The sequence below is a fragment of the Dendropsophus ebraccatus genome, chromosome 12, assembly GCF_027789765.1.
Source record: "Dendropsophus ebraccatus isolate aDenEbr1 chromosome 12, aDenEbr1.pat, whole genome shotgun sequence".
NCBI classification, from domain to species: Eukaryota; Metazoa; Chordata; class Amphibia; order Anura; family Hylidae; genus Dendropsophus; species Dendropsophus ebraccatus.
The window spans coordinates 49451455-49469479 of record NC_091465.1 but is presented as its reverse complement, the minus strand read 5'-3'; the positions used below and the strand labels follow the sequence as shown (position 1 = coordinate 49469479).

Genomic DNA, 18025 nt, shown 5'->3' with positions numbered 1-18025 from the left:
TTGGCTGTAATAAAGCAACTGGATAGTAGAAAGAGAGACTATTTCTGTCCACTTTTGTAGCTGGAATATTGTAATAATAACTAGGCTGCATAATGAGCACTAAAAGTATTCAGTGCAATATAGAAAGCCTTCTGTGGTTCAGATTTCTCACCAATCAATGGAGGAATTGGGAGATAAACAGGTTAATCCCTCTGTTTGTATAATAATGAAGGTCACTAATCCTACAAACACCACATGTTTAATTGCCCAGGGCTGAAGTAGCTCGAAAAACCTGAAGACATATTCATAATGTGCCTTCACATGGAGTGTATGGTGCATGCAGAATTTATAATCATATTACAGCTATCCAGTTGAGATCAACATGCAAAAATCTGTTCATTTGCATTCCAACTGGTTGCCACTACAATGCTCCAGTATACAAAGGCTTTATGGAAATTTTACTATCTTGTTTGGATGAATAAACTTGATATGCATATGCGTGTACGTAAAAATAATGAGCTAGTCAGAGTTTTCTACCTATACCCACTTAGTACATTCCTTCTGTATCTTTTTTTATTTCCTGCAGGGAATTCTAATGCAAATATTTCTTGAAATGATTTAGCAGCCATCCAGCTGCTGACCTGTAAGAATAACGTCATGAGAGATGTCAATCAAACCCAATGAATGGAGGTTTCATTACATCTCATACACCACATTATCTTTATATTGAAGCTGAGCACAGTAATTCTGTAAAATCTATTAAAAGTGAATAAAACATACTTGGAAAATGGAGCCATTAATAGGTATATTATTGGGACTTGGGGTAGTCTAGACATATGGATCCTGTAAACTCAACTAGAATTAAATGGCTGCTTTCAAAGGAGTTTTCTGTCTGGACCATATTGATCAATATTTGATAGTTGGAGAACCAGTTTCTGGTGACCCCTCCAATCAGTTGTTCCAGCAATACCACTGAACCCAGATGTACCCCTATGCTAAAGTACTGGAAGGAAAATCACTAATGCATGGCAGCTGCTAAAATAAATGTAAGGGGCCAGTTCACCCTGAGGAATCAGTGCTGAATTTCAATGGAATTTGTTCTTTGCGGTTCACACAGCAGAATTTCCGCACAGAAATTTCCACGGTGGATCCGCTTTCCACCAGAAGAATTGATATGTCAATTCTTCTGGTGGAATCCCATTGAAATGTATTGATCAGTAAGTTTTAGCTCTGTAATTTTTCAGTGCCAAATCAGCACAGAATGCTCACAGAAATTCAGCAGAGAATCCGTGCGGAATTGGAAAAATGAATGAATTTGATTAAATGAAAAATGAATTTTCACGGAATTCCACCAGAGGTGATTTTGGGCAGAACACTTTTCTTGCGGATACCGCACAGAATTCTGTGAGAATTCCACACAGAATTCCACAAGAATACTTTCCACCCATAGAACTTTCCTTGCTGATTCAGCATTGATTCGTTAGTGTGAACTGGCCCTAGCACATGGACAGCTTGGTTCTGTGTAAGCAAAAGCTGAGCAGCGGGTTGTTCATGCTTTGATATTATATGCTCCAATAGGGCATATATACAGCAGGTACCTTCATGATATAAGCCCAAACATTGGTATCCATGCACAGAGATCAATCTGTTTTGCCCTCAAATAATTTGGTCCTCAACCAATATTTTGTTTTTAGGAAATTTTGTTACAGTGCTCAACTACTTTCTCAACTCCCAACCATGTGCAGTCGTGTGCTGTTGTCGACACTGGGGGGCTGCCCTGCTCCGTGTTACCACTTGTGTGTCACTTGCCTGAGACTTCTTCTCTAGCGAGTGGGTTGTGCACTATGAATGATAATCATGGTATGGTACTATAAAAACCACAACAATGCCCCCTATAACATATGTGCCTTTAGGTATAGTGCAGAAATATTTTCCCTACGGTGCAAACTCTACCTTATTTATTTGCCATCATTGAAGGTATTGATGGTTAACGTTTGTCATTGATGGTTAGCCTTTGTCATTAGAGATGAGTGCAACTCAAGCATGCTCAAGTGTGATTGTTCTGCATTTCAATACCAGTGGCTGAAGAAGCCCTAGGGCATCCGAGAAAGCATAAATACAGCCATGAGTTTTGCCCATCTCTAGCCATCATGTGTGTTAATAAAATATACCACTGTATGAAAGGGAAGGACCACAATGACACATGGCTGCATACACTTGAGTATGTGTTTTATACTATTTTATTTGCTGTGTTATATGTGGATTATTCATTCCCAGTGACCTTTTCAGTCTTTTCAATTGACTCTTCTTCTGACTCCAGGGCTGTGGAGTTTTAAAAAACAGAGACAACTTTATGCATTTGGCTCTTTGCTGTCACTTTCTATCACATCAGCCTGAACTTTAACGCCATCATATTTAGAACTTTCGCTGCCATGAGAGCAGACAAGCTTTGATTTTATGTTTGTTTCTATTTTAAGTAAGTTTACACCGCCTTCATCTGGAAGAACATTTCCTGAGGTCATCTAAATTCCACCCTTCCCCCTTTTAGTGTTGAAAGATGTAGACAAGCTTGTCTACTTTCACTCCTTAGTCAGACAGACCTATTAAGTCTATTTAGATGCACTTACAACTGTCTAGTGATTGGTCTACTGCTTTGGCCCATGAAAATAACATAACCGAGAAGGCCTTTGTGTTTCATATTCTTGGACATCTATTAAAATATTGTATGTGTAAAATTGTTCAGTAAACATAAACTATGAACAAAAAAATCCATATAATATGATATAAATGTCCGACGTTCTATAAAGCTACACAGCAGGATATCTGTACCTTCTCCTGTCCAGGGGGCGCCAAACTACAGTACAGCTTCTACGGAAACAGCTGTGGAGCCAGCAGTGGGAGCCCACAGTAAATGTCACCCTTTAACCCCTTAAGGTCAAAGCCAATTTTCGTTTTTGCGCTTTTGCTTATTCCATTTTAAGTTTAAAAGTCAACAGCGCTTGCATTTTTTCACCTAGAGACGTATATGAGCGCTTATTTTTTGCGAAACCAATTGTACTTTGCAATGACAGGCATTATTTTTCCATAAAATATGCTGCAAAACCGTAAAAAAATCATTTGCGCTGTCAAATTTAAAAAAAAAATAATTTGTTTTGATTTCGGGGAGTTTTGCATTTACGCCGTTCGTCCTATGGTAAAACTGACTTGTTATGCATGTTCCTCAAGTCGTTACGATTACTATGATATGTAACATGTATAACTTTTATTGTATCTGATGGCCTGTAAAAAATTCAAACCGTTGTTAACAAATATACGTTCCTTAAAATCGCTCCATTCCCAGGTTTATAGCGCTTTTATCCTTTGGTCTATGGGGCTGTGTGAGGTGTCATTTTTTGCGCCATGATGCGTTCTTTCTATCGGTACCTTGATTGCACATATACGACTTTTTGATCATTTTTTATTACATTTTTTCTGGATTTGATGCGACCAAAAATGCGCAATTTTGCACTTTGGAATTTTTTTGCGCTGACGCTGTTTACCGTGCGAGATCAGGAATGTGATTAATTAATAGTTCGGCCGATTACGCGTGCGGCGATACTAAATATGTTTATTTATTTATTAATTTATATTTATAAAATGGGAAAAGGGGGGTGATTTGGACTTTTATTAGGGGAGGGGATTTTTTATTAATAAAAACACTTTTTTACTTTTTTTTTTTACTTTAACTAGAAGCCCCCCTGGGGGACTTGTATATAAACAGCATTGATCTCTCATAGAGATCAATGCTGTGTATATACACAGCAAAGATCGATCAGATCGGTCATAGATTACTATGGCCTGCTGCAGGCCATAGCAATCTATTGCCGAGCCGGGATCAGCGTCATTCCGACGCTGAGGCCCGGCACGGGCAGAAGAACGGATCTCCCCCCCGCGATGCGATCGCGGGGGGGAGATCCGTCCCACTAGACACCAGGGACACGGAGAGCACAGCATCTAAGTGCAGCTGTCAGGTTTGACAGCCGCACTTAGAGGCTTAATTAGCCGGCGCGGCAACGGGACCCGCGCCGGCTAATAGAGGCACTGCCCGGCTGCACGTGTCAGCCGGGATCAGCTCCGTTCAGAGCGGGGTCCCGGCGGGACCCCTCTCTGAACACCCCGAGCGGCACCATGACGTATCAGATACGTCATGGGTCGCTAAGGGGTTAAAAACCAGAAAGTTTTTCCCCCTTATTTTTTGTTTTTAAAGCTGATGCACAACAGCCTTAGGCCAGTTTTACACGTAACAGATCCACAGCGGATTTCGCACTGTGAATTCACAGCGAAATTTGCTGCGGATCCCTTGCCTGTGATTTTCAAAGAGAAGACATACTCGCAGTGGAATTGACACCCTGCTGCTAGTATGTAAGTGACAGCCCCCTTAATCCCCCGCTGGCAAGAGCCGGGGCCGTATTAACAGCTGCTGCTGCCCTAGGCACTTAACCTGAAGACGCCCCATCTTGGGGAGCATGGGGGAGAGTGGTTTCGGAATCGCAGTTTTCATGGTTTTTTAACTGCTTGAAACATAAACAAATTTCCACATTGAACCAATGATTAGAGCGGTCTGCTTATTGTCTGAAGGAATTCTCACCACAGAATTGGTAAATAATAGCTCCGGGCATCACATTTAACACCGCCACACCAGACCTAAACAATACAGCACACTTATTGGCTGAGCAGGACATCCAGACATCAGGATCCCTTAAAGCAAGCCGGACCGTGGAGAAGGATCCTTTATAGTGCAAAATAGGGCCATGCAAGGATGCATGGGAGCATGGGAGCATGGGAAGCTTTTCTGCAGTGCTTTTAGAAAGCATGATTAATTGTGTGGCCAGGCCACACAAGCAATCTCTGCATCTTTCATGCAGGCATTCAAATGTACTGTATTGCTTAAGGCAGCACAAGCCCTGTTTACGCAATCAGGTCATTGAGCGGCGGTATTCCCTCTCCTTGGGTGATAGCTGACAGTTTTACCTGGGCTGATTATTGCCCCAAGGAGAATTTCTAGCTAGACTCCTTGCCATTAATCCAGCCAGTGTAAAAGGTCCTATAAATTGAATACATTTATTGAGCAGAGTTCACCTCTCATTAAATCTCGGTGTGGCACACAGAAATGAGAAAGTACTGTAGTTAGGACTAATGTATGGATATGTACAGGTCTTTGTAAATCCCTCCTATGTGTTCTGTACCCACAATCTGACCCCCCCCCCCCCAAACCACTTGTACCTTTGGATAGCTGCTTTTAATCCAAGACCTGTCCTGGGGTCCGTTCAGCAGGGAATGCAGTTATTGTCCTGAAAAACAACTTTTAATCCTGCAGTGCTGTGTCTAACAGCCGGGGCTTACATTTGTATATGCATTAGGCTGGCACCACCTCTCCGTCCTTCCTCCCCACCCTCCTCATCATTAGGAATGATCCAGAAACATTTACTGCTTTGCACAGGTGTCCTAACGATCCAGCCCATGCTTATTATACACACAGGTGGGGAATAGGAAGCAATCTGCCTGGAGCATTCCTAATGATGAGGAGGGTGGGGAGGAAGGACACAGAGGGTGTGCCAGCCTAATGCATATACAAATGTAAGCCCCGGACGTTAGAAACAGCGCTGCAGGAAGTAAAAAGTTGTTTTTATAACAACAACTGCATCCCCTGCCGAACGGACCCCAGGGCAGATCTTGGATTAAAAGCAGCTATCTGAAGGTACAAGTGTTTTGGGGGGTCAGATTGTGGGTACAGAGTCACTTTAAAGGCATAAAGTCCTTTTTTGTCACTTTGAACACAGTAGCATTGCTTTAAGCATATATGAAGGGGTTGTAGCTTTGCATTGCATTGTCTTTTGTGATAGAAACAAAGCAGGTATTTTATTACACAACATAGTATTTAGATAGAACAACATTTGCAAAGTCTTCCTATGTGGGAAACCACTGGATTTTACTTGAGTCAGTGCCAGCATTGATAAGGATGTGTAGGCATGCTACTTGACCATATAGGTAATTTATTTTTATAAGCATATATTTGTCAGTTTAGTTTACTTTACGCGTTCAGCGCTTCACAATATACACAATGCACCAAAAAAACTTCAATTTAAAAAAAATATACATGTACAGCATAATAAATAAACTTGTTTCAAAATAAAATATAAAACAGAATGATAAAATGATGTAACACATTGTACCTCACCTCTCCAATCATTCCATTCCATACTCCCTCTATCTTCTTTCCATGTTTTCCATTGGTCACCAGGTAAAGATCATAAGTAAATCCAATGGTTTTGGCAAGACGTTTAAGAATATCAATGCAGAATCCTTTACAGCATTGCTTGACAAATATGATGGGGTCTGTCATGTGGCTGTAAGGACAAACAGGTAAAAGGTCATGTCAAATTGAAAAACAATATAAACGGAGCAATATTCAATATCTTAAAGTGCCAATAAATCTTCTTTCTCTGGGAGATCTGTGGTTAGTTCTCTAATAAGCTCCGTCATACACCGTGTACAAGTTAACTAGAAGAACTGATGCTGAAGACAAAGGTACAGTATGTTAAACAAGAAAAGAGAAGAGCTACAGAGCTACAGCTTACCATGAGTTGTAGCCAGGGTTAACTTGATCCCTGACGCAACAATTGTGTCAGGGAGCTATGTTAAGTCAATTAGAAAGTTGAGTTAAATGCGTTAAGTTAACCCTGGCTACCACTCATGTTAAGCCTGGCTACATCTGTATTTGTCATCTACCAACGTGTATAAGCACAGAACAACCATGTAAATCTAACACAGGACGTATGTTTTTGACTCTAGAGAGAAACCTACACAATTTATAGACAGTTATAAAATTTTACTCCTCCTATATCCAAACCTTGGATGTGGATCTAAAACATATGATTTAACAATATCAAGTATTTTGACAGTTTAATACTGCACATGACAAAATTTTAATGGCATCCATACACTGCAGAAAAGTTTTCATATCTGACACTCCTGATGAAATGCCCGATACAATCCCATCTACTAAAAGTAGACTGTGCTGGCAAATTCAAAAAAGAAATGTATTTTCTGGCTGTCTAAGTACAGTAGTGCTCGCCTGATAACTAGCAATAAACTTCACAAATGAACGGGAAGAAAAAGAAGGCCGAGAGCTTTAAGAAATGGACATGAGGGGAAAGAGAAAGTGGCACATTACAGCCGGAAGACGAAACAAGCCTCTTATCTGTCGGCAGAATGGATCTTTTTTCCTGTTATGACACCACAACTCTTCATTAAACTGTTCGTCCTTTACCCATTTTGTCACTTTGATGGCTGGGAAAGGGATCTGTGACCTTTTCTCACTCTAGCTGCGATGTGAGTTAAATTGTCTGCGTCGTAAGATGAAGAATTGAGAGGGAGATTCGAAACATTTGTGACTGCTAGGTTAAAAAAATATTGTGCAACCTATTCTATTCTTTGTATCTGGCAAAACAAAGATAAGGTCATGGCTCAGTGGGCAAGACAGGGAAAAAAATAGAACCCTATGTACTTAACTCTTGTTTTGATGACTTTTGGTTTCACCATTTCCTAAAATTACAGTAAAACTGAGCACAGATGCTATTAAACCTGAAGGGCTGGCAGATTATAAAAAGGCTGCAAAGGGAGCAATAAAACAGGAAGAAAATATCCTCTATCAGGCTTATGTAACATTATAAGGCTAAGTGGATGTTCATCTGGCACATGAAGCAAGCAGAATACCGGGCTAGTGCATGGGGGCTAGTGCATTGTGTACTTTTTGGAGGGAAGTGAGTGGAGAGAGTAGGTCCTCAGCTGCTGTGCAGATTGCTATGGTGAGTCTAAAGTGTTGCTGGCAAGGTGTGAGTAGAGATCTCCCAAGAGAAAAAGACAGAACAATGAAGAAACTGCACACCAGGATCCCTTAGGCAGTGTGGGCCTTGAGAAAAGTACCTGCACTGCCTGTCCTCACCGTATACACACATAGACACAGCTCAGCCTGTAAATGCACCCATAGACACACAGCTCTACACAGACACACACACCCATAGCCATGTATGCAGAAAAACACACAGAGCTCTCCACTGTACACACACACACAACATGTGGACACACAGTCCTGAATGCAGAGACATAGTTCTACAATGTACACCCCTTACTTCACCCTCCACAGATCTGCATTATACATATACCTCTGCTCTCTATCAATTAAGACAAAGAGAAAAGAGAAGAGGGGGCGCCTCCTGGTGTAGTATATAAGGGTAAGTTCCTTAGAACAATATATAGGATGAGTTGCACGCACCTCGTAGAGTTGTGCAAAGATATAGGCACAACTCTATACAGCACTATAACGGGGGAGACACCGCAGCTCCTGCCGGGGTACACCAACCAAGGGCGTACATGATACAGATGTGTGTGTGGTCTTCCAGGGGCCACTAGACCATAGAATCCCGGCTTGGTAGTGGGCACAGGTGTTCTCTTATAAAGTAAACCACACCATATACTGTACGTGGCTACTCCATAAAGGTGTAGATTTATTGGTAAAACGACATGTTTCGGCCACCGAGTAAAAGGAGGCCTTTCTTAACTTGAGAAAGGCCTCCTTTTACTCGGTGGCCGAAACGCGTCAACTTGAGAAAGGCCTCCTTTTACTCGGTGGCCGAAACGCATCGTTTTACCAATAAATCTACACCTTTATGGAGTAGCCACGTATATGGTGTGGTTTACTTTATAATAGAACACCTGCGCCCACTACAAAGCCGAGATTCTATGGTCTAGTGGCCCCTGGAGGACCACACACGCATCTCTATCAATTAAGTGTCACTTTCATCACATTTCTGGGGCTCTGTCATGGTATATGTCTACATATCTTCAAAACGGCATTCTACCATACACCACAATGAACCCACCCTGCTCTAATGACTTTAATTGGCCATACATTATATATGTGACTATGTATGGCCATTTGGTCACATGGTCCTAAGTGACAATGTATTTTTTTTTTTTTGGGGGGGAGGGGGTAGTTCGGTATGGTAGAATAAACTTTTGTGTCCTCCCACTGCCTGCTACATTGTCCCTATAATGCTAAGCACCACATCTAGTGTCTTCCCCATTGACCCCATATATCCATTTTGAATATTCCTTTTTTTATGTTTCCAGCATAATACCAGCCATAAGACCTCCTTGTGTTATGCTACATCTACTCGCCTTTGCTTCTTCTTTATTAACCTATTATCATTGCTCAAAAAGCAGCGAGGTACTGTATTGTGGTAATTTGTAAGTATGAATGTGCCTAGGGGAAGGATTAAGGCCAGTTGTTACTTAAATTAATGTCCCATTCATGTACTATACAAACATGTTGGGTCCTAAACATTTTGAAATGCTCTTTGTTGATAAAGTCTACTTTGGTTAGTAGATAAGGATTCTGAACAGAAGGAGCCATTCAATTAACTTAAAATTCTATTAGACATTAAAAAAGTGGGCAAAGTCAACTGAACTTTACAAGCTGTCCCCTTTCTTAAAGGAGAAGTTCGGTGAAATTTTTTATTAAAGTATTGTATTGCCCCCCAAAAGTTATACAAATCCCAATATACAATTTTTACGGGAAATGCTTATGTGCTTTTTCCCCTGAACTTACTACTGCATCAAGGCTTCACTTCCTGGATAAAATGGTGATGTCCCGACCCGACTCCCAGAGCTGTGCGGGCTGTGGCTGCTGGAGAGGATGATGGCAGAGGGATGCTCAGTGTCCCTCCAGTGCCCTGTGTCCCTCAGTGTCCCCCTGCCATCATCCTCTCCAGCATCCACAGCCCGCAGAGCTCTGGGAGTCGGGTCGTGACATCACCATGTTATCCAGGAAATGAAGCCTTGATGCAGTAGTAAGTGCAGGGAAAAAAGCACTTTATGTGCATTTCCTGTAATAAGTGTATATTAGTGATTTGTATAACTTTTGGGGGGCAATACAATACTTTAATAAAAATTTTCGCCGGACTTCTCCTCTAAGGTGTATAAAAGCCAGTCACTGGGTCACAGGAGTGCAGTAGCCAGTAATTGGCTAAACAGGCATTTTCTTAATTTGCTTCCCATTGGTAAGGGATTTTGACCTCCTGCCTGGAGCAGAAAGAATGAGTTCAGGGTCTTTTTAGTATCCTGCTTTTTTTGATTCATTATAATTATTGTAAGGCATATTCTGAGGCAATGTAGACTCCGGGAGAGGATTTATAGGAATTTACATTACAACTGTGCCTATAATTAGGCCTTATCAGTAAGGGCAGGTTTTTATATGTTCATTGAATAGATGGAAACGTAGCCTGAGACCGGAAAAGACACTCAGTAATGTTAACCTTGCTGCCACCCTTAGTCTTGTGCTACTGCCACAAAGAATGCTAAGTTAATTGGCACAATTCTGATTATCTGAATATATTACTACAGAAGAAAAACACATTTAACCTTAGAGATTAAAGACAAGACAATAGACAAGACAATTTAAAACCACATGGTTTACTAGCGCTTTACATTAAAAATAATGAATACAGCAGCAAAAGGACGTAAATGTTCATATGTAATTAATGAAATAAGTTGTGGATTAGCCTCCTACAGTTCATTATGCAATGTTATATGAAGGTCCATCTTTTGGGGTTACATAATTAGAGATTTATAATCTATAATCCACATTACTAGATTTTAAAGTAGGAGTGATTCAGAAAAGATGATGAGGGCAGAACCAGGGGATCCAGTTTATTTCAGGCACATTAAAGCGACTCTGTACCCACAATCTGACCCCCCCAAACCACTTGTACCATCAGATAGGTGCTTTTAATCCAAGACCTGTCCTGGGGTCCGTTCGGCAGGGGATGCAGTTATTGTTTTAAAAACGACTTTTAATCCTGCAGCGCTGTGTCTAACGGCCGGGGCTTACAATTGTATATGCATTAGGCTGGCACACCCTCTCTGTCCTTATTCCCCACCCTCCTCATGATTAGGAATGCTCCAGGCAGATTGGTTCCTATTGTCCTTCTGTGTGCATAATGAACATGGGCTGGATCGTTAATACACTTGTGAAATGCTCAAACAGCAGTTAATGTTCCTGGATCATTCTTAATGCTGAGGAGGGAAGGAAAGGTTGTGCCAGCCTAATGCATATACAAATGTAAGCCCCCGCCATTAGACACAGCGCTGCTGGATTAAAAATAGTTTTTAGGACAATAACTGCATCCCCTGCCGAACGGACCCCAGGACAGATCTTGGATTAAAATCAGCTATCTGAAGGTACAAGTGGTCTAAGGGGGGGGTCAGATTGTGGGTACAGAGTCGCTTTAACCCCTTGCCGCAAAATGACGTTTGGGGAACGTCATGTAAAGTAGATAGTTAATGCTACATGACGTTCACCAAACGTCATGTTGTTCCTGCCTCCCCCCGCTGTCGGTAAGTGAGATCGGGCAGCGGGAGGAGGCAGTATCACACCACATCCTCCCGCTGCCTCTGCCTGGAGGGGAGCCGCGCTCCCCCCGGGCAGTTAACCCCATAAACGCAGCGGTCGATGCAACCGCAGCGTCTATGGGGGAGATGTGATGTTTTCCGCCGATCTGGCGGCGGGAGGAGGCTGCAGCACGTTGCCTCCTCCCGCCGCCACTGTCACTGTGTCCCCCGGCCCCCCTTCCCCTGCCGCCGGTACCGGAGATCGCCGCTATCAACGTTATAACGGCAATCTCCGGTACCGGCGCCGCCGACAGCTTTCATCTCCCCCCACCGTGAATCCACGGTGGGGGGAGATGAAAATGTAATAATCAGACCCCAGATCAGCCCCCCTAGTGCCCCGATCACTAACCCGCTCCCTCCCCGGGCGGCCATCAGATCCAAGATGGCCGCCCCCATCCCTGCGAACAAACGATGTTTGTTCGCAGGGATGGAAATGAAAAAATGATCAAAGCCCCATGCTCTCCGCCACCGGAGGTAGCGGAGAGCATGGGGCAGTGATCGGGGACCCCCCTGTGGGGTCCCGGAACAGGCGATCGGCGGTATATACTATATACCGCTGATCGCCTCTTCCCAGTGCTGCCGGCACTTTTTATCCCCTGTCACCATAAATCATTGGTGACAGGGGATAAAAAGTGTTACAGTGTCGCCCCCCCAGTCGCCCCCCACCCCCCCGGTCCCCCCCGTCCCCCAGTCACCCGCCCTTCCCCATATACTCACCGGATCCACGGAGCTCCTTCCTCTTCGGTGCCCTGGCTGGTTATGAAGTGCGCATGCGCTCCACAACCAGCCAGCTCTGAAAATTTAAAGTGACAGAGACCAATTTGGTCTCTGTCACTTAACTATGATTACTGTGATAGAAAATAACACAGTATCCATAGTAATACAATGAAAATGAACGTATAAAGTACAAAAAGTGACAAACATACAAAAAAATAAAACACACTTTTTATTATAGTAATAATTGCAGTTTACTCCCAAATTACCCCTAACCCCCCCAGATTACCCGTAACCACCGCATGTTGCCCATAACCGCCCCAGGTTGTCCGTAATCACGCCAGATTGCACGTAACCACCGCATGTTGCCCGTAACAACCGCACATTGCACGTAACCACCGCACGTTGCCCGTAACAACCAACATTGCCCGTAACCACCGCACGTTGCCCGTAACCACCGCACTTTGCCCGTAACCACCGCACGTTGCCTGTAATCACACCAGGTTGCCTGTAATCACACCAGATTACCCGTAACCACGCCAGATTACACGTAACCACCGCACGTTGCCCGTAACCACCGCACGTTGCCCGTAACCACCGCACGTTGCCCGTAACCACCGCACGTTGCCCGTAACCACCGCACATTGCCCGTAACCACCGCACGTTGCCCGTAATCACGCCAGATTGCACGTAACCACCGCACGTTGCCCCTAACCGCCCCAGGTTCCCTGTAATCACATCAGATTACCCGTAACCACCGCACGTTGCCCCTAACCGCCCCAGGTTGCCCATAATCACACCAGATTACCCGTAACCACCGCACGTTGCCCCTAACCGCCCCAGGTTGCCCGTAACCACGCCAGATTACACGTAACCACCGCACGTTACCACTGACCGCCGCACGTTGCCACTGACCGCACATTGCCACTGACCGCCACACATTGGCACTGACCACCGCACGTTGCCTCTAACCACCCCAAATTGCCAAAGACCCCCTCCAGATTGCCGTAAGCAACCCAAATTACATATAAGCACTTCAGTTTATCCGTAACCTACCCAGATTGTCCGTAACCACCGCATTTTGCCCGTAACCACCGCACGTTGCCCGTAACCACCGCACGTTGCCCGTAACCACCGCACGTTGCCCGTAATCACAACAGATTGCACGTAACCACCGCACGTTGCCCCTAACCACCCCAGGTTGCCCGTAATCACACCAGATTACCCGTAACCACCGCACGTTGCCCCTAACAGCCCCAGGTTGCCCGTAATCACGCCAGATTACACGTAACCACCGCATGTTGCCACTGACCGTCGCACGTTGCCACTGACCGCCGCACGTTGCCACTGACCTCCGCACATTGCCACTGACCGCCACACATTGGCACTGACCACCGCACGTTGCCTCTAACCACCGCACACTGCCTCTAACCACCCCAAATTGCCAAAGACCCCCTCCAGATTGCCGTAACCAACCCAAATTACATATAAGCACTTCAGTTTATCCGTAACCAACCCAGATGGTCCGTAACCACCCCACGTTGGCCGTAACCACAGCAAGTCACCTGTAACCACCCCAGATTGTCTGTAACCACCGCAGATTACCCGTTACCACCCCACATTACCTGTAATCTAATTTTTTTATTGTATTTTAGTAACTGCGCTATTCTAATAACTGTTTCTAGCTGCGGTTTTGCTCCAGCAAATTGGCACTCCCTTCCTTCTGAGCCCCTCTGTGTGCCCATACAGGGGTTTATGCCCACATATTGGGTACCGTTCTACTCAGGAGAACCTGCGTTACAGATTTTGGGGTACATTTTCTCTCCTGTTCCTCGTGAAATTTAGAAATTTCCAACTAAAGGAACATATTATTGGAAAAATTCGAGTTTTTCATTTTTACTGTCCATTTTTGAATACTTTCCTCTAATACCTGTGGGGTCAAAATGCTCACCACACCCCAAGATGAATTCTTTGAGGGGTGTACTTTCCAAAATGGGGTGACTTATGGCGGGATTTTACTCCGCTGGCACTACAGGGGCTCTGCAAATGCACCTGGCGCTCAGAAACGTCTTCATCAAAATCTGCACTGAAAAAGCTAATTGGCGCTCCCTTCCTTCTGATCCCTGCTGTGTGCCCATAGAGTGGTTTATGCCCACATATGGGGTACCGTTCTACTCACGAGAACCTGTTTTATAAATTTTTGGGTACATTTTTTCTCCTGTTCCTCGTGAAATTGAGAAATTTCAAACTAAACAAACATATTATTGGAAAAATTCGAGTTTTTCTTTTTTACTCTCTACTTTTAAATACTTTCCTCTAATACCTGTGGGGTCAAAATGGTCACCACACCCCAAGATGAATTCTTTGAGGGGTGTACTTTCCTAAATGGGGTGACTTTTGGGGGGGGTTCTATTCTGCTGACACTACAGGGGCGCTGCAAACGCTCCTGGCGCTCAGAAACTTCTTCGGAAAAATCTGCACTGAAAATGCTAATTGGCGCTCCTTCCCTTCTGAGCCCTGTTGTGTGGCCACATAGTGGTTTATGCCCACATATGGGGTACCGTTCTACTCAAGAGAACCTGCGTTACAGATTTGGTCATGCAGCTTCTCCCCTGTTCCTAGGGAAATTGAGAAATTTCAAACTAAACGAACATATTATTGGAAAAATTCTAGTTTTTCAATTTTACTGTCTTATTTTGAATACTTTCCTCTAATACCTGTGGGGTCAAAATGGTCACCACACCCCAAGATGATTTCTTCGAGGGGTGTACTTTCCAAAATGGGGTGACTTTTGGGGGGGTTCTCTTCTGAGGACACTACAGGGGCACTACAAACGCACCTGGCGCTCAGAAACTACTTCAGCAAAATCTGAACTGAAAATGCTAATTGGCGCTCCTTTCCTTCTGAGCCCGGCTGTGTGCCCATACAGTGGTTTATGCCCACATATCGGGTACCGTTGTACTCAGGAGAACCTGTGTTACAGATTTTGGGGTACATTTTTTCTCCTGTTCCTTGTGAAATGTAGAAATTTCAAACTAAACCAACATATTTTTGGAAAAATGTAAGTTTTTCATTTTTACTGGCCAATTTTGAATACTTTCCTCTAATACCTGTGGGGCCAAAATGCTCATCCTACCCCAAGATGAATTCTTTGAGGGGTGTACTTTCCGAAATGGGGTGACTTATGGGGGGATTCTATTCTGTAGACACTACAGGGGCGCTGCAAACGCACCTGGTGCTCAGAAACTTCTTCAGAAAAATCTGCAGAGAAAATGCTAATTGGCGCTCCTTCCCTTCTGAGCCCGGCTGTGTGCCCATACAGTGGTTTATGCCCACATTTGGGGTACCGTTCTACTCAGAAGAACCTGCGTTACAGATTTTGGGGTGAATTTTCTCTCCTGTTCCTCGTGAAATTGAGAAATTTCAAACTAAAGGAACATATTATTGGAAAAATTCTAGTTTTTCATTTTTACTGTCTACTTTTGAATACTTTCCTCTAATACCTGTGGGGTCAAAATGCTCACCACACACCAAGATGAATTCTTTGAGGGGTGCACTTTCCAAAATGTGGTGACTTATGGCGAGATTTTACTCCGCTGGCACTACAGGGGCACTGCAAACCCACCTGGCGCTCAGAAACTTCTTCAGCAAAATCTGCATTGAAAAAGCTAATTGGCGCTCCTTCCCTTCTGAGCCCTGATGTGTGCCCATACAGTGGTTTATACTGACATATGAGGTACCTTTTTACTCAGGAGAACCTGCGTTACAAATTTTGGGGTACTTTTTTTCTCTTGTTCCTCGTGAAATTGAGAAATTTCAAACTAAAGGAACATATTATTGGAAAAATTCGAGTTTTTCATTTTTACTGTCTACTTTTGAATACTTTCCTCTAATACCTGTGGGGTCAAAATGCTCACCACACCCCAAAATGAATTCCTTGAGGGGTGCACTTTCCAAAATGGGGTGACTTATGGCGAGACTTTACTCCGCTGGCACTACAGGGGCTCTGCAAACACACCTGGCGCTCAGAAACTTCTTCAGCAAAATCTGCATTGAAAAAGCTAATTGGCGCTCCTTTCCTTCTGAGCCCTGCTGTGTGCCCATGCAGTGGTTTATGCTCACATATGAGGTACCTTTTTACTCAGGAGAACCTGCGTTACAAATTGTGGGGTACTTTTTTTTCTCTTGTTCCTCGTGAAATTGAGAAATTTCAAACTAAAGAAACATATTATTGGAAAAATTCGAGTTTTTCATTTTTACTGTCTAATTTTGAATACTTTCCTCTAACACCTGTGGGGTCAAATTGCTCATCCTACCCGAAGATGAATTCTTTGAGGGGTGTACTTTCCAAAATGGGGTGACTTATGGTTTTTTTTCTCTCTGCTGACACTACAGGGGCTCTGCAAATGCACCTGGCGCTCGGAAACTTCTTCAGCAAAATCTGCAATGGAAAAGCTAATTGGCGCTCCTTCCCTTCTGAGCCCCGCTGTGTGCCCATGCAGTGGTTTACGCCCACATATGGGGTACCGTAGTACTCAAGAGAACCCGTGTTACAAATTTTGGGGTAATTTTCTCTCATGTTCCTTTTGAAAATGAGAAACTTTAATCTAAATGTATATATTATTGGAAAATTTTAACTTTTCATTTTTTTACGGCCTAATGGTGAATACTGTCCTCCAGCCCCTGTAGGGTTAAAATGCTCATTATACCCCTAGATTAATTCTTTAAGGTGTCTAGTTTCCAAAATGGGGTCACTTATGGGGGTTTCCAGTATACAAACCTCCTAAATCAACTTAAAATAAGAACTGGTCCCTAAAAAAATCAGTTTTGGAAACTTTCACGAAAATGTGGTAATTTGCTGATAAATTTCTAAGCCCCGTAACACCCTAAAAAAGTAAAATATGTTTATGAAATGAAGCCAGAATAAAGAGGACATATTGGTAATGTGACTTAGTAACTAATTTATGTAATACAACTTTTTTTTTTTAGAAGCAGAGAATTTCAAAGTTCATAAAATGCAAATTTTTTCAATTTTTCATGATATTTTGATGTTTTTCACAAAAAAACACACAAAGTAGTGACCAAATTTTGCCAATGATATAAAGTGGCATATGTGACGAAAAAACTATCTCAGAATCGCTAGCATACGTTAAAGCATCACTGAGCTATAAGCGCATAAAGTGAGACAGGTCAGATTTTGAAAAATGAGCCTGGTCTTTTAGTTGCAAATAGGCTTGGTCTTGAAGGGTTAAGACCAAAACAGGCTTTAGAGGCAAGGGGTTAAAGGGGGTGAAATAACTAGAGATGAGCAAATCAGTCAAAAAAATAGTTTCACAAAATTCACAAATTTTAGCATTGATTCTGAAATATTCGTGAATTGATTACTAACAAATCGCAATAAAATAGCAAAACCATTGTAGCTACAATAGTGTGACTACTACAGAGTAATGATTCGTACAACAGCTGTTTATATGACATTGGAAAATAAATTGGAAAATATAAAATTTGTAAGAATGGCAATCTTTAGCCAGTCAGTCTTAAAATTTTCTCCCAGGACAGCAGTGGATGTTGGTGGATCAGTGGCATAAAATCAACTACTACTCCACCTCTGTACTACTCCGCCTGTTCACTACCATGACTCTCCATATTGAATACGAATTTACTCTGGCAAGTATGCACAGTTATACAATAACCAACTAATTGGTAACATTCTTATAGAAGAAGGATTTGATTCTCAAAGAAGTACTTTTGACAGGTTGTAGAGACATTTCAAAAGTTTTGATTGGTGGGGGTCTGGGTGATCGCCCCAGACCATCCCCCCTCCCTCACAGATTGCTGTGCA

At 43.1% G+C, this 18025-nt stretch overlaps 1 protein-coding gene and 1 long non-coding RNA gene across 2 annotated transcripts in view; one reads left to right on the top strand and one right to left on the bottom strand.

Annotated features, from left to right (window-relative positions):
• GRIN2D (glutamate ionotropic receptor NMDA type subunit 2D) overlaps nucleotides 1-18025 on the bottom strand; it is a 242091-nt gene that overhangs the window by 132035 nt on the left and 92031 nt on the right. Inside the window, exon 5 of the mRNA XM_069946428.1 lies at nucleotides 6197-6365. Within this exon, the coding sequence (XP_069802529.1) occupies nucleotides 6197-6365 (169 nt within the window). The remainder of the gene's footprint in view (nucleotides 1-6196; nucleotides 6366-18025) is intronic.
• LOC138768540 (uncharacterized) overlaps nucleotides 1-18025 on the top strand; it is a 47336-nt gene that overhangs the window by 11945 nt on the left and 17366 nt on the right. The window lies entirely within an intron of this gene.